The sequence below is a fragment of the Rhinoraja longicauda genome, chromosome 3 (genome assembly GCF_053455715.1).
Source record: "Rhinoraja longicauda isolate Sanriku21f chromosome 3, sRhiLon1.1, whole genome shotgun sequence".
Classification (NCBI taxonomy): Eukaryota; Metazoa; Chordata; class Chondrichthyes; order Rajiformes; family Arhynchobatidae; genus Rhinoraja; species Rhinoraja longicauda.
The window spans coordinates 75,073,475-75,096,938 of NC_135955.1; the positions used below are offsets into that span (position 1 = coordinate 75,073,475).

The window sequence follows — 23,464 nt, forward strand, 5'->3', positions numbered from 1 at the left end:
ATTTAAAAGAGAGTTAGATAGAGCTTTCAGGCGAGTGGAATCAAGGGATATGGGGAGAAGGCAGGCACAGGTTACTGATTGTAGATTATCAGCCATGATCACAATGAATGGCAGTGCTGGCTTGAAGGGTCAAATGGCCTCCTCCTGCACCTATTTTCTATGTTTCTAACACAATTTTCTGCAGACAATTATTGCAATCATTTAATCAAAAAGTGATGATCTATTTGTCAATCACCCATTGTGTAATCTCAGTACACTGTTTAAATGTCTTGCTTTTCATGTGACGTTCTACCTTAGGTATACCATCCCATGTCATACGAAAGCCGCCCATTTTGATGTGGAATGGAACAAGGAAGATGACTCCAATCTTTTAATAGGCATCTATGAATATGGATATGGCAGCTGGGAAATGATTAAAATGGATCCTGACCTCAATTTAACGCACAAGGTACAAGATTGTTGTTGAAAACAGACTGATTTTGAATTCCGTGTGGTATCTATTCAAATCACATTTTTCTCTGCCTGGGTACTGGTGGGGGCAGTAGGACAAGGGACACAACTTCTAAATTTTGTTGTTAAATTCATTTTTATAGCATAAGATTATTTATACCCAGGCCAGTTGGGGAAAGCAATTCTATAAAGGAATTTATTCACAAAATGCTCGAGTAACTCAGCAGGTCAGGCAGCATCTCGGGAGAGAAGGAATGGGTGACGTTTCGGGTCGAGACCCTTAGAAATCGCAGTGGAGCAACAAGTAGTATAAGAAAATAACTGCAGATGCTGGTACAAATCGAAGGTATTTATTCACAAAATGCTGGAGTAACTCAGCAGGTCAGGCAGCATCTCGGGAGAGAAGGAATGGGTGATGTTTCGGGTCAAGTCCCTTAGAAATCGCAGTGGAGCAACCAGTAGTATAAGAAAATAATATGTTGGAGGAAGAGTATAAAAGAAGTGACTGAAGTAGAAAGAAAATTAAGAAATCTTTTCTCTGATGAAACAAGTGACATTTTGAGATGAGTTTAATTGTTTTGAAGGACAGTAATTATCACCTAAAAATAGAATCTTAGTTTCAACTAGTTATATAAATGGGATGATATTTTAATTCTACTGCGTTTATTTTCCGTTGTAAAATGTTATAAAATCGTTGAGCTGTACAGCATGGAAATATACCCACCGTGTTCATGGTGACCGGCTTTTGGCTCAGAGTCCTCTAAACCTTCCTATCCATTTATCTGAACAAATGTCTTTTAAAATTCGGAATTGTATCAGCTTCTGTAGCTTTCTCTGACAGTTCATGTCAGATAAGGACGATCCGTTGACTGAAGATGTTGCCCTGAGGCCCCCTTTAAATCTTTCCCCTCACACCTTAAGCCTATGCCCACTAGTTTTGGAATCTTCTACACTCGGAAAAAGACAAGCATTCACTCCATCCACACGCCTCATGAACTTGTACACCTCAATAAGGTCATCTCTCAGCCTCCTACTTGCTGAAGGAAAAATGTCGCATTCTAACCAACCTCTCCCTAGTAATCAAGCCTGCAAGCCCAGAGAACATTTCGATGAACCTCTTCTGCAACCTTTCAAACCTAATCGCATCTCTCTTATAGCTGGGCAACCAGAACTGCACACCGTATTCCAAGTGTGATGTCACCACTGACTTGTACTGCTGTATCATGGTGACTCAACCTTTGTTCTCAATACACTTCCCAATGAAAGCAAGCGGCCAATTGCCTCTGCTATTATCTTCAGCTAATTAAAGAAAATTATGTGGTCAACACCAATTGTTAACCTGGGAAGGAGTGTATGGCCAATTTTTCTCATGCCAAATTGGATTGAACCAGAATAGTCTGTCAGTTCAGTCGGCCACTCTAAGTGTGTCTCTAGTAAACTTAAATAAAAGTACATATTAAGATAATTTCTCTTTTTTAAATGATGTTAAAAATATATTAGAAAACAAATGAAAAATTAAGCCAATAGTTTGATGGATTGGTTATTATTTCTCCTGTCTCCGGAACTTTGTGTTGAAGTGAAGTGATCACTAGACTTGCAACATTAGATGCATGGGGAGAGATTAGAGGTAGTCGGCATGATTTTGTACATGGGAGATGGTATCTTACAAATTTGAGTTTTTTGAAAAGGGTTGACGAGGCCAAGGCCGTAGACATTGTCTATAGTGGGAACTATAGGCTGGTTATTCTTAACTTCAGTGGTTGGTAAGATTTTAGAGTCCATTATTATAAAGGATGAGGTTATGGAGTAATTAGAAGTTCACAATAAAATAGGCCGAAGTCAGCCTGGCTTTGTGAAGGGGAGGTCTTGCCTGACAAATTTGCTGGAATTCTTTGAAGAAGTAAATAGCAGGACAAACAAAGGAGAGTCAGTGGATGTTATATAGTTAGATTTTCAGAAAGCCTTTGATAAGATGCCACATGGGAGGTTGCTAAGGAAGATGAGAGCCCACGGTATCAAGTGCAGATACTAGCATGGATATCAGGTTAGCTGGAAGGCAGAGTGGCAAAAGAGTGACTTTTTCTGGTTGGCTGTCAGTGACTCGCGGAGTTCCGCAGGGCTCGGTGCTGGGGCCGCTACTCTTCACATTGTATTTTTGGATGAGGGGATTGAAGGTTTTGTGGCCAAGTTTGCAGATGATACAAAAATAGGTGGAGGGGCAGGCAGTGTAGAGAAAGCAGGGACTCTGCCCACTCTCCCAAACTATCCAAGTCCTTCTGCAGAGAAGTGGCAGATGGAATATGGTGTAGCACAGTGTGGAGTCATGCATTTTGGTAGTAGGAATAAAGGCGTAGATTATTTTCTAAATGAGGAGAGAATCCAGAAATCTGAGGTGCAATGGGATTTGGGAGTGCTGGTGCAAGATTCCCAAAAAGTTAATCTGCGAGTCGAATCAGTAGTAAAGAAAGCAAATGCAATGGTACCATTTATTTTGAGAGGGCTTGTATACAAAAACAGTGAGTAATACTGAGGCTTTATAAGGTGCTAGTCATGCTGCATTTGGAATATTGTGTGCAATTTTGGGCACCATATCTGAGGAAGGATGTGCTATCTCTGGAGAGGGTCCAGAGGACGTTTACAAGAATTATCCCAGGAATTAGTAGGTTAACATATGATGAGTGTTTGATGGAATTAGGCCTATATTCGCTGTTTAGAAGGAGGAGAGGGGACCTCATTGAAACATACAGAATAGTGAAAGGCTTAGAGAGTGAATGTGGAGAGGAAGTTTCCACAAGTGGGAGGGTCTTAGACTAGAGGTCAAAACCTCAAAAAGGATGTTCTTTCAGAAAGGAGATGAGGAGGTTTTTATTAAGTCAGAGGGTGGACAATCTGTGGAATTCAATGCCACAGAAGGCGGTGGAGGCAATGCCAGCGGATATATTTGAGGCAGAGATAGATAGATTCTTGTGTATGAAAGAACTGCAGATGCTGGTTTAAATCGAAGATAGACACAAAATGCTGGAGCAACAGTGCGACAGGCAGCATCTCTGGAGAGAAGGAATGGGTGACGTTTTGGGTTGACCTGAAACGTCACCCATTCCTTCTCTCCAGAGATGCTGCCTGTCCCGCTGAGGTACATAGATAGATTCTTGATTAGTACAGGTGTCAGAGGTTATGGGAAGAAGGCAGGAGAATGGGATTAGGAGAGATAGATCAGCCATGAATGGAAGACTTGATGGACCGAATGGCCTAATTCCACTCCTATCACTTATGATCTCCCTGGACTTCAAGGCCTTTAAGGTTCCGCATGGTAGGTTGCTCAGGAAAGTTAGATCACATGGGATCCAGGGTGAGCTAGTAAACGATATCAAATTGGCTTCAGGGAAGGAGGCAAAGGGGTGGTGGTGGAAGGGTGCTTTTCAGACTGGAGGCCAGTTACGAGTAGTGTGCCTTGGATATCGGTGCTGAACTCTTTGCTGTTTTGTAGTTTATATCAAACATTTGGACGCAAATGTATAAGACATCAGTAAGTTTGCAGGTGAAGCTAAAGTGGATGGTATCGTAGATGGTGAGGATGGTTATCAAACATTACAGCAGGCTTTTAATCAGCTGGATAAGTGGGCTGAGAAATGGCTAATGTTGTTTAATTTAGATAAGTGTGAGGTGATGCATTGATGAATGTTAAATCTGGGTAGGACCTTCAAAGTGAATGGTAGGGTCCTGGGAATTGTTGTAGATCAGGGGGATCCAGGAGTACAGGTACATGGTTTTTATTGAAAGTGGTGTTACAGGTAGATAGGGTGATCAAGAAGGGTTTTGGTACTTTAGCCTTCATCAGTCTTTTGACTTTAGAAATACAACGTGGAAACGGGCCCCTTGGCCCACCGAGTCTGCGCTGACCTGTGAACACCCCATACACTAACACTATCCTGCACACTAGGGACAATTTTACTGAAACCAATTAACCTACAAACCTGTACATATTTGGAGTGTGGGAGGAAACCGGAGCACCTGGTGAAAACCCTCGCAGTCACTCGGAGAGCGTACAAGCTCCGAGCAGGCAGCACCCAGAGTCAGGATTGAACCTGGGTCTCTGGCACTGTGAGGCAGCAACTCTACCATTGTGCCACTGTGCTGCCCTAAGTGTGGTCTCATCAATAACTTATACAGCTGTAACATGCCATCATAACCCCTGTACCCAGTATCTTGATCGACACAAAAAACTGGAATAACTCCGAGGGACAGGAGCATCTCTCGATGGAAGGAATGGGTGACATTTTGGATTGAGACACCAGCATCTGCCATTCCTTCCTGCACCTTTGCCACTCTGTCTACTTGCATGGCCACTTTCAGGGAACTATGTATAGTAGGTTACTGAGTACAGATCATGAGGGGAATGAATAGGGTGAATGTGCATTGTTTTTCATCCAACATAGGGGAATCAAAAACAGGATGTTTAAGGTGAGGGGGGCAAGGTTTAATATGAGCCGAGGGGCAATATTTTTCACTCTTGAGGGTGGTGGGGAGATGGAACAAGCTGCCAGAGGAAGTAGTTAAGGCAGATAGTATAATAGCATTTAAAAGACATTTGGACAGTTACAGTGTCCTCCATAATAGTCCCCCCATTTCAGGGCACCATAATGTTTGGGACACAGCAATGTCATGTAAATGAAAGTAGTTCATTTCTGATCATTTTCTAATGTTCAATAAATTTGGGATCCGTTCCTGTGGATTGGAAGGTAGCTAATGTTATCCCACTTTTCAAGAAATGAGCGAGAGAGAAAACGGGAAATTATAAACCAGTTAGCCTGACATCGGTGGTGGGGAAGATGCTGGAGTCAATTATTAAAGAGGTAATAATGGCGCATTTGGATAGCAGTAAAAGGATTGGTGCAAGTCAGCATGGATTTAAGAAGGGGAAATCCTGCTTGACTCATTTTCTGGAATTTTTTGAGGATGTGACAAGTAAAATGGATGAAGGAGAGCCAGTGGATGTAGTGTATCTAGACTTTCAGAAAGCCTTTGATAAGGTACCATACGGGAGATTGGTGAGCAAAATTAGAGCACATGGTATTGGGGGTAGGGTATTGACATGGATAGAGAATTGGTTGGCAGACAGGAAGCAAAGAGTAGGAATAAACGGGTCCTTTTCAGAATGGCAGGCAGTGACGACTGGAGTGCCGCAAACTCGTTGCTGGGGCCGCAACTATTTACAATATATATTAATGATTTGGATGATGGAATTAGAAGTAACACTAGCAAGTTTGCAGATGACATAAAGCTGGGTGGCAGTATGGACTGCGAAGAGGATGTTAGGAGGTTGCAGGATGACTTGGACTGGTTGAGTGAGTGGGCAGATGCATGGCAGATGCACTATAATGTAGATAAATGTGAGGTTATTCACTTTGGTGGCAAAAACAAAGAGGCGGATTATTATCTCAATAGTGTCAGATTAGGTAAAGGGAAAGAGCAATAAGACCTTGGGGTCCTTGTACCACAGTCACTGAAAGTAAGTGTGCAGGTACAGCAGGCAGTGAAGAAAGCTAATGGCATGTTGGCCTTCATAAGAGGATTTGAGTATAGGAACAAAGAAGTCCTTCTGCAGTTGTATTGGGCCCTGGTGAGACCACATCTGGAGTATTGTGTGCACTTTTGATCTCCTAATTTGAGGAAGGACATCCTTACTATTGAGGCAGTGCAGCGTAGGTTCATGAGGTTAATCCCTGGGATGAGGAAAGTTTGGGAAGACTGGGCTTGTATTCACTGGAGTTTAGAAGGATGAGAGGGGATCTTATAGAGACAAATAAAATTATAAAAGGACTGAACAAGCTAGATGCAGGAAAAAATGTTCCCAATGATGGAGTCCAGAAGCAGGGGGTCACAGTCTAAGAATAAAGGGGAGCCCATTTAAAACTGAGGTGAGAAGAAATTTTTGCACCCAGAGAGTTATGAATTTGTGGAATTCTCTGCCACAGAAGGCAGTGGAGGCCAATTCACTGGATGAATTTAAAAGAGAGTTGGATAGAGCTCCAGGGGCTAGTGGAATCAAGGGATATGGGGAGAAGGCAGGCACAGGTTACTGATTGCGGATGGTCAGTCATGATCACAATGAATGGCGGTGCTGGCTCGAAGGACCTAATGGCCTCCTCCTGCACTTATTTTCTACGTTTAGTCATGTTTAGTATTTTGTTGCATATCCTTTGCATGCAATGACTGCTTGAAGTCTGCGATTCATGGACATCACCAGTTACTGGGTATCTTCTCTGGTGATGCTCTGCCAGGCCTGTATTGCAGCCATCTTTAGCTTATGCTTGTTTTGGGGGCTAGTCCCCTTCCATTTTCTCTTCAGCATATAAAAAGCATGCTCAATTGGGTTCAGATCGGGTAATTGACTTGGCCACTCAAGAATTTACCATTTTTTAGCTTTGAAAAACTCCTTTGTTGCTTTAGCAGTATGCTTGGGATCATTGTCTTGCTGTAGAATGAACCGCCGGCCAATGAGTTTCGAGGCATTTGTTTGAACTTGAGCAAATAGGCTGTGTCTATACACTTCAGAAACTGTTTCTCAGTGGCAGAATATGCAAGCCCCGCTTGGAGCCGCTCTAAACATGCGCGCAAGGTGGACTCTGCGTTGAACACTGCCTGCAGGAAAATTACTGGATGCCTGAAGCCAACAAAGGTTGAACATCTGTACGAGCTGGCTGGCATTGACGAACCATTTCGCAGACGTGATCGGGCAGCTGCAGTAGAATGCTTCAATGCGGACACAAGCCCTCGTCACCTCTTGCACAATCACCAACATGAAGAGTTGGAACAGCTTCATGGAACTGGAGCAACAATGCCAGGTACCAAAACCAAAGAACAGATGGCACTAGGACACCACCCGCCTTATACTACCTGGCGTGGACTGGGACGTTGCGGACTCAACCTGAAGGAGAGGGACTTATCGGACTCTGACAGGTGCAACTGTGGAGAGGTACAGACAATGGGCCACCTACTGCCTTACGGCGGAGAGGCATGCACTGCGGACGATCTCCACAGAGGCACAGATGTGGCACTGGCTGTGGCAAAGCGATGGCAGAACGTCGTCTGACACACGAGCGAACGTGACTGAGAATTCATTATGCTACTACCATCAGCAGTTGCATCATCAATGAAGATAAGTGAGCCAGTACCTTCAGCAGCCATACATGCCCAGGCCATAACACCCCTATCACTGTTTCACAGATGAGATGGTGTGCTTTGGATCTTGGGGGCAGTTCCTTTTCTCCTCCATACTTTGCTCTTGCTATCACTCTGATGTAAGTTAATCTTTGTCTCATCTGTCCACAAGACCTTTTTCCAGAACTGTGGTTGTTCTTTTAAGTACTTCTTTGCAAACTGTTACCTGGCCATCCTATTTTTGCGGCTAACCAGTGGTTTGCGTCTTGCAGTGTAGCCTCTGTATTTCTGTTCATGAAGTCTTCTGCGGATAGTGGTCATTGACAAATCCACACCTGACTCCTGATCTGTCAGACAGGTGTTTGGGGATTTTTCGTTATTCTAGAGAGAATTCTTCTGTCATCAGCTGTGGTGGTCTTCTTTGGCCTGCCAGTCCCTTTAGTAATCTCGACCCGAAACGTCACCCATTCGTTCTCTCCTGAGATGCTGCCTGACCTGCTGAGTTACTCCAGCATTTTGTGAATAAATACCTTCGATTTGTACCAGGATCTGCAGTTATTTTCTTATAGTAAGCTCACCAATGCTCTTTCTTCTTAATGATGTTCCAAACAGTTGATTTTGGTAAGCCTAGGCTTTGGCTGATGTCTCTAACAGTTTTATTTGTGTTTCTCTGTCTCATAATGTCTTTGTTGACTTTCATTGGCACAACTTTGGTCCTCGTGTTGATAAACAGCAATAAAAGTTTCCAAAGGTGATGTAAAGACTGGAGCAAAGACTAGGTGCTGAACTCTCTTATACCTGCATTAAGGGGGCAATTAAGCACACCTGAGCAATTACAAACGCTTGTGAAGCCATGTGTCCCAAACATTATGGTGCCCTGAAATGGGGGGGGGGGACGACGACTATGTATAAACACAGCTAATTTCTACATGGTGAAACCCAAATGTATAAAAATACCCTTTAATAAAATCTGACAATGTGCACTTTAAACACGTGATTTTTTCCATTACAAATCTCAAATTGTGGAGTACAGAGGCAAATAAATAAATGATGGATCTTTGTTCCAAACATTATGGGGGGCACTGTATATGGATTGGAAGGGTTTAGAGGGGTATGTTGGTCAAACACAGGCAAATGGAACTAACTTAGATGGGGCATTTTGGTCGCCATGGGCAAGTTGTGCCAAAGGGACTGTTTCTGTGCTTTATGACTAACTACAAGTACAACGTAAAACATTACATTATACACTTGAGGGGATTTAGAGTCCTAGAGTAATACAGTGTGGAAACAGGCCCTTTGGCCCGACTTGTCCACATATGCCAACGTGTCCCAGCTACACTAGTCCCACTTGTATGCGCTTTGTCCATATCCCTCCAAATTTGTCCTATCCATGTACCTGTCTAACTGCTTCTTAAATGTTGGGGTCATCCCAACCTCAACTACCTTCTCTGGCAGCTTGTTCTACACATCCACCACCTTTTGTGTCGAAAAAGTTACACCTCAGATTCCTAATAAGTCTTTTCCCCTTCACCTTGAACCTATATCCTCTAGTCCTCGATTCCCCTACTCTGGGCAAGAGATTCTGTGCATCCACCCGATCTATTCCTGTCATGATTTTATACACTTGTATTTGTAATATTCTTTAAGAATTCTATGCTCATGGAAATTATATGCATCCTTTAACTCTTGAAATTAGCAACATGATGTACCGACTTTTGAACTCCATACCCGTCCCAATAAAAGCTGTGTGAAACTCGTTCACCATACTTTCCACCTGACTCTCCACTTTCAGGAAATTGTGTACCTGTACTTGTTGATTTCTCTGCTTTTAATGTCCTTGATAATTGTTCCAACATTTTTTTGGTGTGTAGATTTTGCCTGATGATCCGGATAAAAAACCCCAGGCCAAACAATTGCAGACCAGAGCTGACTACCTCATCAAACTTCTAAGTAAAGATTTGGCCAGAAAGGAAGCACAAAGGCTTGCTGAGGTACACAGTGCATTACAGTATTTAGTTTCAAGTTTTCTGCATCATAAATCTATTTCTGTTGGCAGCTGAGGTCGTATGAATGCTAATAAAAGTCGACTTGTTCGAGGGATGCGAGTGACAAATCAAAGCCACATTTATTGCCCATCACTTGAGTTATTCTTGGTAAACTCCTGCAATATTATGCTGCTTCAGTGGCAATAGACGTTTGATGTCATAAGTGATAGAAGTAGTATTAGGCCCTTCGGCCCATCAAGTGTACTCCGCCATTCAATCATGGCTGATCTATCTCTCTCTCCGAACCCCATTCTCCTGCCTTCTCCCCATAACCTTTGACACCTGTACTAATCAAGAATCTATCTCTGCCTTAAAAATATCCACTGACCTGGCCTCCAAAGAATTCCACAGATTCACCACCCCTCTGACTAAAGAAATTTCTCCTCATCTCCTTCCTAGAAGAATGTCCTTTAATTCTGAGGCTACGACCTCTAGTCCTAGACTGTCCCGCTAGTGGAAACATCCTCTCCACATCCATGTCCAGAAAACATATATATTTTGACATTTGAGCTATATGCATGATTGTGAGGCAATTTCTGATGAGGTTTTGTGGATGGGGAAGAAAGGGCAGAGAGGATTATTTTGCAAGACGTGGTAGTTGTTTCTCTTCCACCCCTTGGGAAACCTATTTCAAAGAATAAAATATGTAATTTACTTTAATTTCTAATGCTCACTCTCCTGCATTTAACTCGTTCAGTCTTTGTAATTATTGCTGGGCATTCCAGATGATTAAATATGCTATTTTTGTGGAATTAGTACAACTCTTCAGTCCAACTCGTCCATGTGGACCGAGATGTCCTAACGAACTAGTAACATTTACCCCTATTTGGCCTGTATCCCTCTAAATATTTCCTATTTATGTATCTGTTCAAATGTCTTTTAAATATTCTTTTTTTATCTATCAACTACGTCCTCTGGCAGTTTTTATATACCTACCACCCTCTGTGGAAAAGTTTCCCCACGGGTTCCTATTAAATCTGTCACCCCCTCCACGTTAAACCTATGTCCTCGTGTTTTTGATTATCTTGCCCAGGGAAAAAGACTATTCATCATTTCTCGTGATTTTTTGTACCTCGAATAAGATCACCACTTGGCCTCCTGCAATCCAAGGAATAAAGTCCTAGCCTACCCAACCTCTCCCTGTACCTTTTGTACAGGTTACCTCTGCCGCAGAAGAGAATCCAATGGTGTAAAAATCTAAATCTCTGCCGCTTGTACTAACTCTTCATCCAAGCATTTACCTGACCTGTCTTCTTATTCCTACCACTACTGACATGTGGCACTGGGCGTAATCTGGAGATTACCATCCTTGGGTCCTGCTGTAAAAAAAATTGCCTGATTCCCTGTATTCATTCTGTGGGACCACATTCTTTTTTCTACTTGTGTCATTTGTTGCAAATGTTTTGCAGCTACTCCAAGACATCCAGAATCCTGTGCTAAGGAGTCAACATACCACTGAGTCCTGTTTGTTGCCACATCATCTCCTAGCTGTTTTGAACTCCTATTTTCTCACACTTATTTTGTCATTTATTTTGAAAAGGCTAATTCGAAAAAAAGGAAGCCAAGGAACAAACGAAATAAAGTGGTAAAGATTGTGAAAGTAGAAGTAGTTAAAAGTGATTCATCATCACCGCCACCACCTTCAGTCAAGAGCTCAGATGAGGAAGGAGAGATCAAGGTATGGAGTCTAAACTTGAAAATTGATTATGGTAATAATTAACAGCATTAACAGTGACTTGGTTATACAGATTCAGAGCTGGCTTAATGATAGAAGGCCGTGGTGGAAGGATGATATTCAGGCTGGAGATTTGTGTCCAGTGGAGTTATACAGGTAGACACAAAATGCTGGAGTAACTCCGCGGGTCAGGCAGCGTCTCTGGAGCGAAGGAATGGGTTGGAGAGAAGGAATGGGTGACATTTTGGGTCGAGACCCTTCAGACTGATATCAGGGGAGGGGGCGGGACAAAGATAGAATGGAGTCGGAGTTCTACAGGGATCTGTGCTGGGACCACTGATGTTTGTCATATATATAAATGACTTAGACATAAATCTAGGTTGATCAATAAGTCTTCAGATGTCGTCAAGATTACATTGGTCACGGAACATGAGGAAGGCTGTCAAAGTGTACGGTTGGAAATAGAAGTAGGAGATGGAATTTAATGTGAGCAAGTGTGAGCTGTTGCAGTTTGGGTGGTTATACAATTAATGGCAAAACATTTTGCATCTGCAGCAATGCAAGACTGCATTGATGTACAGAGGGATCTTGGGGCCAAGTCCATAACTCCCTGAAAGTGGCAACACAAGTAAATGGAATGGTAAAGAAGGCATGTGAAATGCTTGCCTTCATTGTTCGAAGTATTGAGTATAAGAGTCAGGAAGTCATGACACAGATTTATAGGACTTTGGTTAGGCCGCTTTTGGAATATTGCGTGCATTTTTGGTCGCCATATTACAGAAAGGATGTGGAGGCTTTGGAAAGGGTACAGCAGAGGTTTTCCAGAATGAAGATGGACAGAAAAAGCTTGAGTAACTCAACGGGTCAGGCAACATCTCTGGAGAGAAGAAATGTCTGAAGAAGGTTCTCGACCCAAAACATCACGCATTCCTTCTCTCCAGAGATGCCGCCTGTCCTGCTGAGTTACTCCAGCTTTTTCTGTCTATCTTTGGTTTAAACCAGCATTTGCAGTTCCTTCTTACACATTTTCAAGAATGAGCCCTGGATCAGGGAATATTAGCAACAGGGAGAGGTTGGATAGATGAATCGTTTTTTCTGGAATGGCAAAGGTGGCGGAGAGACCTGAAGACTGAACTCTTGTCATTCATTCCAGGTCTATACTTGTAACTTTAATTAAATCCATTATTGTGTAGCTTTAATAATAATAATATATTCCTTTATTTGTCCCACACCGGGGAAATTTGCAGTGTTACACCAGCAAAGTGAATAGCAAGAGACATTCATTATAAATAAAAAATAAAGATAAGGATAATTGTCATCATTTACTGTGTTTTTTTAAAACTGTTACTGTTAACTGGTCTGTTGACTGGTCTGCTGGGAATAGCGCTGGTTGTGCAGTCTCACAGCAGCGGGAAGGAAGGACCTCCGATATCTCTCCTTCACACACTTGGGGTGAATGAGTCTGTCACTGAAGGAGCTACTTACTCAGTGCAGTGACAGTGTCCTGCATGGGGTGGGAGTCGTCCAGTAGTGATGTTATCTTTGCCATCGTCCTCCTCTCTCCCACCTCCTGTACTGAGTCAAGGGGGCAACCCAGGACAGAGCTGGCCTTCCTGATCAGCTTGTCAAGTCTCCTCCTCTCTGCTGCTGAGATGCTGCTGCTCCAGCAGACCACTGCATAGAAAATGGCTGGTGCCGCCACAGTGTTGTAGAAGGTCCTTAGGAGTGCACCCTGGTACGCTGATAACCGCTGAGCTCAGAAATTGGTTCATGTCAAATAGAAAGTTTAAGGGAAAATAAACAGAGTATAGCTTGGGACGGATGGGAAATGAATACAAGATGCAAATCTAGAATTGGAGACCATCAGGGACCAAAAGATTGGCTCGGATGAAAGATGCCTGGATTTTAGGGTGATACAGAATAGAAGCAGCAGATTTTAAGACACATTAAATATTCTGTCTTTTATTTGTAGGATGATGTTACAGGAGCAAAACCCACAAAAAAGAAATTGAAAGCAGAAAGAGATGCTGAAGAGAAAGAAAAGGAAATTGTAGCTAAGAGAGAATCTGAAGAGAAAGAGATCAAAAAAGAAGCAAAAGAAACTAGAAAAGACAAAAAGGAAAAGGAAGAAAAGAAAGAAACAAAAGAAAAAGATGTCAAGAAAGAAATAAAAGAAAAAGAGAAGGATAAAGAACCTATTTATAAAGATAAAGAAGTAAAAGAAGAGAAGGTAAAACAGTATTTGATTTTAAAAAAAAGGTTCTGGGTTATAGATCCATGTAGAATTTTATTCTTATATATATATATATATATATATATATATATATCACATTGAACTGAATTTCAATCAAAGTAACCTCCATAAAAAAGACTGTTCATTTATGTACCATAATATTGTATTCTCAGATGTTTATAGATCACCATATTGTGATGTGGCTTTTGTGTTCAATTATGTAGGTTTTATCAAATGACAATCATGAATTGGAAAGTTTAAGTTGTTCACTCTTTTATAGAGAGTTTTCCCATGTTGAAATGTAGCAGATTAACAGATCACCCATTTTGTCAGGACTGGGAACAAATATGATAGATTTTTTGGAGTGAATGGGCATTGGGCTGTTTAATGGTGCATGCAGTGAAGGGGTTGCAGTCTCAAATGGAAAACAACTTGAGAATGAAGTGGGTTGGTAGAAATGGGGAATATGAAGAATTTGCTGGACCTTTTTGCAAAGCCAATTGTCTATAGATGGAAGAGAGTTCCATTGTTAATTTACAAATGCTGTAAATAAACTCAGTTGAAGAAATTATTGATTAGAGTTGAGGCACAAGACAGTAATTCTAATTAGAAATAGAATTCTAATTAGAATTAACAAGACATTGTGGCTTTAACAGAAATCAAGCTTTGGCTTTGTGATGAAGAATAAAAAAGGGGCCTTGGCTTTTCGCAGTTTATATGTGTTTTGGATGAGGAATGGAAGGTATGATTGCTGAATTTTCTAATGATGTAAAGATAGGTAGGAAAGTGAAGCAACAAAGGCTTCAAAGAGAGACCAAGATCTGGAAAGTGTAATAGAATATTGGGAGATTAAAATCTGTGATTTGCAAAGCTAACAAAAATATTTATTTGTAAAAAATAGGAAGTAAAAAAGATAGAAGTAGCTTCAGTTATATATGGTATTGGAATCACATCTGGAGTACTCTGTACATTATTGGTCTCCTTGTTTAAGATGTAATGTAAATTGTATTGGAAGCAGCTGAGAGAAGATTTAATTGACTGGTTCCAAGAATGGATGATTTGTGTCACAAGGAAAGATATGATCGGCGAAGTTTGCATCTGATGGAGCTGAGAAGTGAAAGAGGTGGCTTGATTGAATCATACCATTCTGAATGTTCTTGACAGGGTGATTGTGGAGAAGATGTTTTTCTTGTGAGAAAGCGACACAAAATGCTGGCAAGCAGGTCAGGTAGCATCTGTGGAGAAAAGGAATAGCTGATGTTTCGGATCGGAACCCTTCTTCGGGATTCTGAATATTGGCTTCGTGGAACAAAGGAGAGGGTGGTGTTGGAAGGTTGTTTTTTAGACTGCAGACCTACGATTAATGGTGTGCCTCAGTGATTGGTGCCTGGCCCATTGCTGTTTGTGGTTTATACTAATGGATGAGAATGTACAAGGCATAATCAGTAGGTTTGCAGATAACACTAAAGTAGGTGGTATCGTAGACCATCAAGATAATTATCAAAAATTACAGCAGGATTGTGGTCAGTTGGGCAAGTGGGCTCAAGAATGGCAAATGTAGTTTAATGAAGCTAATTGCGAGTTGTATTTTAAGAAGTCAAAACAGGCTGGACTTTCACAGTGAATGGTAGGGCCTTGGGGAATGTTGTAAAGCAGTAGGATCTAGGAGTACAGGTATACATTTCCTTGAAAGTAGTATCACAGATAGATGGGGCGGTAAAAGTGTGTTTATTTTGTAGATTGGCCCTCATCAATGAGGGTATTGAGAAAAGTTGGGATATTATGTAACAGCTGTACAACACATTGGTATTTCATATAGATTATTTGGATGAGAACGTACAAGGCATTGATGAGCAAGTTTGCAGATGACACTAAAGTGGGCGGTATTGTGGATAGTGAAGATGGTTGTCAAGTATTATAGCAGGATTTTGATCAGTTGGGCAGGTGGGCTGAAGAATGGTTGATGGAATTTAATACAGAAAAATGCTAAGTGTTGCATATTGGGAAATCTAACAAGGGCACACCCTACACTGAATGGCAGGGCTCTGGGGATTATTATAAAGCAGGGGAATCTAGAAGTGCAAGTTCCTTGAAAGTGGCATTAGGTAAATGGGGTGGTCAAAAAGGCTTTCTGCACATTGTCCTTCATCAGTCAGAGTATTGGGTATAGAAGTTGGGAGGTCATATTGCAGTTATATAAGACGTTGATGAAGCCACATTTGGAGTATTGCATTCAGTTTTGGTCACCCTGTTATTGGAAAGTTGTCAATCTGGAATGTGCAAAAAAGGTATACAAGGATGTTGCCAGGACTCGAGGGCCTGAGCCACAGGGAGAGGTTGAGAAGGCTGGGACTTCATTCCTTGGAGCACAGGTCGATGGTGATTTTAGAGATTTATAAAATCATGAGGGAATAGATAGGGTGAATGCAGAGTCTTTTACCCAGGGTAAAAGTGAGAGGGGCAAGATTTAATAGGAATCTGAGGGGCAATCTTTTCACCCAGAGGGCAGTGAGTGTATAGAACAAGCTAGAATGGTAGTTGAAGCAGGTACTATGAACAGTATTTAAAAGACACTTGCACAAGTACATGTATGGGAAAGGTTGAGAGGGATTTAGGCCAAACGTGGGCAAATGGGACTTCTTGGACAAGTTGGGCCGAAGGGCCTGTTTCCATGCTGTGTAACTCTATAACTCAAAGCATCGCTCTTTAAAAATAAGTGATTGCCTGTTTGAGACACAACAAGGTGAACATTTGAGTTGTGATCCTTTGAAATTCTCCTCAATCAGCAAGAAAGGAATATCTATGAATATTTTTAAGGTAGAAGTATTTTATTAGCAAGTGAGCGATTGGTATTACATGGGTGGGAGTTGGTGCTTGATATGATTGAATGCCGAAGCACGCTTTTAATTCCGAGTAACCACCTATTTCTCTGAATTGATACGCTCATATCTCTCAAATACAGTGCCCTCCATAATGTTTGGGACAAAGACTCATTTATTTATTTGCCTCTGTACTCCACAATTTGAGATTTGTAATAGAAAAAAATCACATGTGGTTAAAGTGCACATTGTCAGATTTTATTAAAAGGTATTTTTATACATTTTGGTTTCACCATGTAGAAATTATAGCAGTGTTTATACATAGTCCCCCCATTTCAGGGCACCATAATGTTTGGGCCACACGGCTTCACAGGTTTTTGTAATTGCTCAGATGTGTTTAAATGCCGCCTGAATGCAGGTACAAGACAGCTCTCAGCATCGTCTTTCCTCCGGTCTTTCCAACATCTTTGGAAACTTTTATTGCTGTTTATCAACATGAGGACCAAAGTGAAAGTCAAAGAACCCATTATGAGACTGAGAAACAAATAAAACTGTTAAAGACATCAGCCAAACCTTAGGCTTACCAAAATCAAATCATTAAGAAAAAAGAGAGCACTGGTGAGCTTACTAATTGCAAGTGTACTGGCAAGCCAAGGAAGACCTCCACAGCTGATGACAGAAGAATTCCCTCTACAATAAAGAAAAATCCACAAACAGTGGTCTGACAGATCAGAAACACTCTTCAGGAGTCAGGTGTGGATTTGTCAATGACCACTATTCACAGAAGACTTCATGAACAGAAATACAGAGGCTACATTGCAAGATGCAAACCACCGGTGAGCCGCAAAAATAGGATGGCCAGGTTACAGCTTGGCAAGAAGTACTTAAAAGAGCAACCACATTTCTGGAAAAAAAGTCTTGTGGACAGATAAGATGAAGATTAACTTATATCAGAGTGATGGCAAGAGCAAAGTATGGAGGAGAGAAGGAACTGCCCAATATCCAAATCATACCACCTCACCTATGAAACACGGTGGTGGGGGTGTTATGGCCTGGGCATGTATGGCTGCTGAAGGTACTGGCTCACTTATCCTCATTGATGATACAACTGCTGATGGTAGTAGTTCTTTGGTAGTAATAATGAATTCTGATGGTAGTAATAATGAATTCTGAAGTGTATAGACACATCCTATCTGCTCAAGTTCAAACAAATGCCTCAAAATTCATTGGCCGGTGGTTCATTCTACAGCAAGACAATGATCCCAAACATACTGCTGAAGCAACAAAGGAGTTTTTCAAAGCTAAAAACTGGTCAATTCTTGAGTGGCCAAGTCAATCACCTGACCTGAACCAAATTGAGCATGTCTTTTGTATGCTGAAGAGAAAACTGAAGGGGACTAGCTTCCAAAACAAGCAGAAGCTAAAGATGGCTGCAATACAAGCCTAGCAGAGCATCACGAGAGAAGACACCCAGTAACTGGTGATGTCCATGAATCGCAGACATTAAGCAGTCATTGCATGCAAAGGATATGCACCAAAATACTAAACATGACTACTTTCATTTACATGACACTGCTGTGTCCCAAACATTATGGTGCCCTGAAATGGGTGGGGGGCTATGTATAAACACTGCTGTAATTTCTACATGGCGAAACCAAAATGTATGAAAATGGCCTTTATTAAAATCTGACAATGTGCACTTTAATCACGTGATTTTTTTTCTATTACAAATCTCAAATTGTGGAGTACAGAGGCAAACAAATAAAAGATGGGTCTTTATCCCAGACATTATGGAGGACACTGTATAAAAAGGGTTTGTGGAAAGAGCAATGAAGTGTTAGAATAATTGTTAGCATTAAATGGAGAATGATGAATGCCTTGTGGTTTCCTTGAAATTTAAGCTTTCCCTTTGGTCTAATGCTGCTGCTAATGACTAACTCTGTTTGATGTAGATAATTGAAGCTAAGCCAGACACAAAGGAGAAATCTAAAAAGACTGATGCCCTAGTTCATTTTCCAGCAAGCAATGATCCAGTTTCTATCACAGAAGAGACAGAAGAACTTGATCAGAATACATTTAGTATTGTAAGTACAAATGATGATGTTCACTGCAAATCATACGCATTTCGTAAAGTTAACTTGCATTCTTTTTGTTTCAATTGAAGATGCGCCATATTTCCTCAGCCATCTGAGGGAATAGAGGCACTCGTGTGCTTTCTTGGCCATGGCACAAATGTGGTTGGACTAGCACAAATTGTAGGTGATATTTACGCTTAGAAACTTGAAGCTGTTGACCTCCTCAGCTTTTCAGCACCATTGATGTAGACTGGGACGTGTAATCCACGCCGCACTATGAGGTTGATGACCAGTTATTTTGTTATGCTGATATTGAGGGAGAGTTTGTCGTCTTGACATCACGCTATTAAGTGCAATCTGATTCTATGCTACAATAATTGCTACGTTTAAAACATGTACTCACCTCCACTTGCTTTCATGTGACAAATGTAAAAGGGATCTGACATTTGATCTGGGACTTTGATACAAGTTGACAGCCCCATTCTAGTCAGATTCTAGTATTGCCATTCAGGATGGAAAGTAATTATGGCTTCACTACATCAGCTGCATTCTAAGTCTACACTGAACCAGAGCACAAAAGTTCTTAATCAAGTTGCGTATAGAGTTATAGCTGGTGTTAGTACCTACAGTGCCCTCCATAATGTTTGGGATAAAGACCCATCATTTATTTATTTGCCTCTGTACTCCACAATTTGTGATTTGTAATTTTAAAAAAATCACATGTGGTTAAAGTGCACATTGTCAGATTTTATTAAAGGGTATTTTTATACATTTGGGTTTCACCATGTAGAAATAACAGCTGTGTTTATACGTAGTCCCCCCCCCATGTCAGGGCACCATAATGTTTGGGACACATGGCTTCACAGGCGTCAGTATTTGCTCAGGTGTGTTTAATTGTCCCCATAATGCAGGTATAATAGAGCTCTCAGCACCTAGTCTTTCCTCCAGTCTTTCCATCATCTTTGGAAACTTTTATTGCCATTTATCAACATGAGGACCAAAGTTGTGCCAATGGAACTCTAAGAAGCTATTAAGAGACAGAGAAACAAGAATAAAATTGTTAGAGACATCAGCCAAACCTTAGGCTTACAAAATCAACTGTTTGGAACATCATTAAGAAGAAAGAGAGCACTGATGTGCTTACTAATCACAAGGTGACTGGCAGGCCAAGGAAGACCTCAGCTGATAACCAAAGAATTCTCTCCAGAATAAAGAAAAATCCTCAAGCACCTGTCTGACAAATCAGAAACGCTTCAGGGGTCAGGTGTGGATTTGTCAATAACCATTGCCACAGAAGACTTCATGATCAGAAATACAGAGACTACACTGCAAGATGTAAACCACTGGTTAGCCGCAAAAATATGATGTCCGGGTTACAGTTTGCCAAGATGTACTTAAAAGAGCAGCCACAGTTCTGGAAAAAGGTCTTGTGGACAGACGAGATGAAGATTAACTTATATCAGAGTGATGGCAAGAGGAAAGTATGGAGGAGAGAAGGAACTGCCCAAGATCCAAAGCATACCACCTCATCTGTGAAACACGGTGGTGGGGGTGTAATGGCCTGGGCATATATGGCTGCTGAAGGTACTGGCTCACTTATCTTCATTGATGATACAACTGCTGATGGTAGTAGCATAATGAATTCTGAAGTGTATAGACACATCCTATCTGCTCAAGTTCAAACAAATGCCTCAAAAATCATTGACCGGCGGTTCATTCTACAGCAAGATAATGATCCCAAACATACTGCTAAAGCAACAAAGGAGTTTTTCAAAGCTAAAAAATGGTCATTTCTTGAGTGGCCAAGTCAATCACCCGATCTGAACCCAATTGAGCATGCCTTTAAACTTTCTGAAGGACGGGAAGCAGCATGAGAGACTGGAAAAGCACATCTCGGACCCGCAGACCCTCAGCATAGGAGCTCCGCAAGGCTGCGTACTCTCCCCTCTCCTTTACTCCCTCTACACCACCGACTGCACCTCCACAGACTCCTCTGTCAAGCTCCTCAAGTTTGCGAATGACACTACCCTGATTGGACTGATCCAGGATGGGGAGGAATCTGCCTACAGAGGGGAAGTGACACAGCTGGCGTCCTGGTGCCATTACAACAACCTGGAGCTCAATGCTCTCAAGACAGTGCAACTAATTGTAGACTTTCAAAGAGATCCCCCTCCCCTCCCCCCCACTCACCATCAACAACAACATAGTCACATCTGTGGAGTCATTTAAGTTCCTTGGAACCATCATCTCCAGGGACCTTAAATGGAGGGCCACCATCGACTCCACACTCAAAAAGGCCCAACAGAGGATGTCCTTCCTGCAGCAACTGAAGAAACACAATCTGCCACAGGCAATGATGGTCCAATTCTATACTGCTATCATTGAGTCCGTCCTCACCTTCTCCATCATGGTCTGGTTTGGCTCAGCCACCAAGCACGATATCCGGAGGCTGCAACGGATCGTTCGCACAGCTGAGAAGGTTGTTGGCTGCAACCTTCCCCCCATTAACGAACTGTACACTGCAAGGGCCAGGAAGCGAGCGGGCAAGATCATCTCTGACCCCTTTCACCCTGGCCACAAACTCTTCAAAGTACTTCCCTCTGGAAGGCGACTCCGGACTGTCAAAACAGCCACAGCCAGACATAAAAACAGCTTTTTTCCACGAGTGATAGTTCTACTCAATAACCAAAGTCTGTAGTCTCTTTTTTGCTCTGGTTTATTTTCACCCCCCTATTTAGACCGTAATGTTGTATCCTTATTATTTTGATGTGGTTATGCTTTATTCTTAATTGTTAACTGTATGCTTGTGTTGTCATTTGTGATCGGAGCACCAAGGCACATTCCTTGTATATGCATACTTGGCCAATAAACTTATTCATTCTTTTATATGCTGAAGAGAATACTGAAGGGAACTAGTCCCCAAAACACGCATAAGCTAAAGATGGCTGCAATACAGGCCTGACAGAACATCACCAGAGAAGACGCCCAGCAACTGGTAATGTCCATGAATCACGGACTTCAAGCAGTCATTGCATGCAAAGGATATGCATCAAAATACTAAACATGACTACTTTCATTTACATGACATTGCTGTGTCCCAAACATTATGGTGCCCGGAAATGGGGGTACTATGTGTAAACACTGCTGTAATTTCTATATAGTGAAACCAAAATGTATTAACATGTCCTTAATTAAATTTTGACAATGTGCACTTTAACCACATGTGAATTTTTCTATTACAAATCTCAAATTGTCGTGTACAGAGGCAAATAAATAAATGATGGGTCTTTGTCCCAAACATTATGGAGGGTGCTGTACATGCAAAAGAACATCATTCAAGTTTCAAAAGACATGACTTGGTTAACTGCAGAATTAAGTATAATTAATGATCTAAAAATAATTATGTTGAGCAGGCTGATTGCATTATATTTTACATTATTTATAACTATTCTGTTTAGAAGGAAGGAAGGAAACAGTGATATTTATCTCCCAAAGAATTTGGATCAAGTTCTAACTGTATGGAAATCCACCACTTTTGAACATATTTTCTTCTTGGACTGCGTTGTTAACTTTAGTTATGAGTCACAAAATGCTCGATTAACTAAGCAGGTCAGGCAGCATCTCAGGCAAGAAGGAATGGGTGATGTTTCGGGTCGAGACCCTTCCTCAGTCTGAGGATGGGTCTCGACCCGAAACATCACCCATTCCTTCTCTCCTGAGATGCTGCCTGACCTGCTGAGTTACTCCAGCATTTTGTGAATAAATACCTTTGATTTGTACTGCAGTTGATCTGCAGTTATTTTCTTACACTTAGTTATGAGTCAAGTACCTCCCAGTTTGGCACCTTTAACTTCACTGCAAATGGATATTTTGATCTTGCATCAAAACTAACTCTGGAAAGCTTTCCACCAGCTGGAAAAGCAGTAATTCTCAGCTGGTATGGTTTTTACTTGGGGCTGTCAGCTTATGTCAAAGTCCCAGATCAATGTTGTCAGATCTCTTTTACAGTTGTCACACAAAAGTGAGTGGAGGCAAATGAATGCTTTGAAGGTACCTGTTGGCATAGCATGTTATGGCACAGAAATGGCCTCTTCGGCCCGCTGTGCCTATGATGAATCCATCTATACTAAACCCATTTCTTAGCACTTAGCTCATATCATGTTTGTAATATAATATATATGACAATTAAACGTTATCTTCTCCAGCACTGGTATAATTTGAGTTATACTATTACTTCTGTTTTTCAGTGTAAAGAGAGAATGAGACCTGTAAAGGCAGCATTGAAACAATTGGACAGGCCTGAGAAGGGCCTTTCAGAAAAGGAACAACTTGAGCACACCAGGCAGTGCCTGATTAAGATTGGAGACCACATCACTGAATGTTTGAAAGAATATTCAAACCCAGAACAGATCAAACAGTGGCGAAAGTAGGCACATTTTTAACCACTTTTTCATTCATCTTTGCATATCTCAAAACATAAATGGGGAGTGGTGAACATGGATACTCCTTGCCAAGTCAAGAGCTCATAAAGTTATAACATAGTAGATCATAAACCATGCTAACATGTTTACTAAAAGGATCTAGATTGATAATCACAATTAGATGAAACCAATCTAAATAATATCAAAACTTATTTCATGAAGTTAGTGTTGGTGTGGGCTGTATAATAACAGGAGCCGTACACCTAGATAATAAACCTTAGACTTTATTAACTACATAGCAGGTATGACCTTATGCCTGCACGTTGCACTTACACTAACTCGAATCACGCAAACAGCAGTCACTCAAAAGCCAAAGGGGCGTAACTACAAAAGCATGACACATAACATGAGTGACACCATTACACTAATCTACATCCCCCCTCTTAAAGAATCAACAACGATACAGACACATAAACTGAGCACGTCATGTATAACAATCGGTGACAAACTGGAGGAAAGTTAAACATAGTCCGGATACTTCACAACCGGCCTGCAAACACGACCAGCACGTGTACGATAGAGACC

At 41.5% G+C, this 23,464-nt stretch overlaps 1 protein-coding gene across 4 annotated transcripts in view; it reads left to right on the forward strand.

Annotated features, from left to right (window-relative positions):
* chd1 (chromodomain helicase DNA binding protein 1) overlaps nt 1–23,464 on the forward strand; it is a 129,393-nt gene that overhangs the window by 100,525 nt on the left and 5,404 nt on the right. For all 4 annotated transcript variants that reach the window (XM_078396434.1, XM_078396437.1, XM_078396436.1 and 1 more), the window contains 6 exons: nt 298–448; nt 9,483–9,602; nt 11,197–11,334; nt 13,304–13,561; nt 18,336–18,467; nt 22,706–22,884. In XM_078396434.1, coding sequence (XP_078252560.1) covers nt 298–448; nt 9,483–9,602; nt 11,197–11,334; nt 13,304–13,561; nt 18,336–18,467; nt 22,706–22,884 — 978 coding nt within the window. The remainder of the gene's footprint in view (nt 1–297; nt 449–9,482; nt 9,603–11,196; nt 11,335–13,303; nt 13,562–18,335; nt 18,468–22,705; nt 22,885–23,464) is intronic.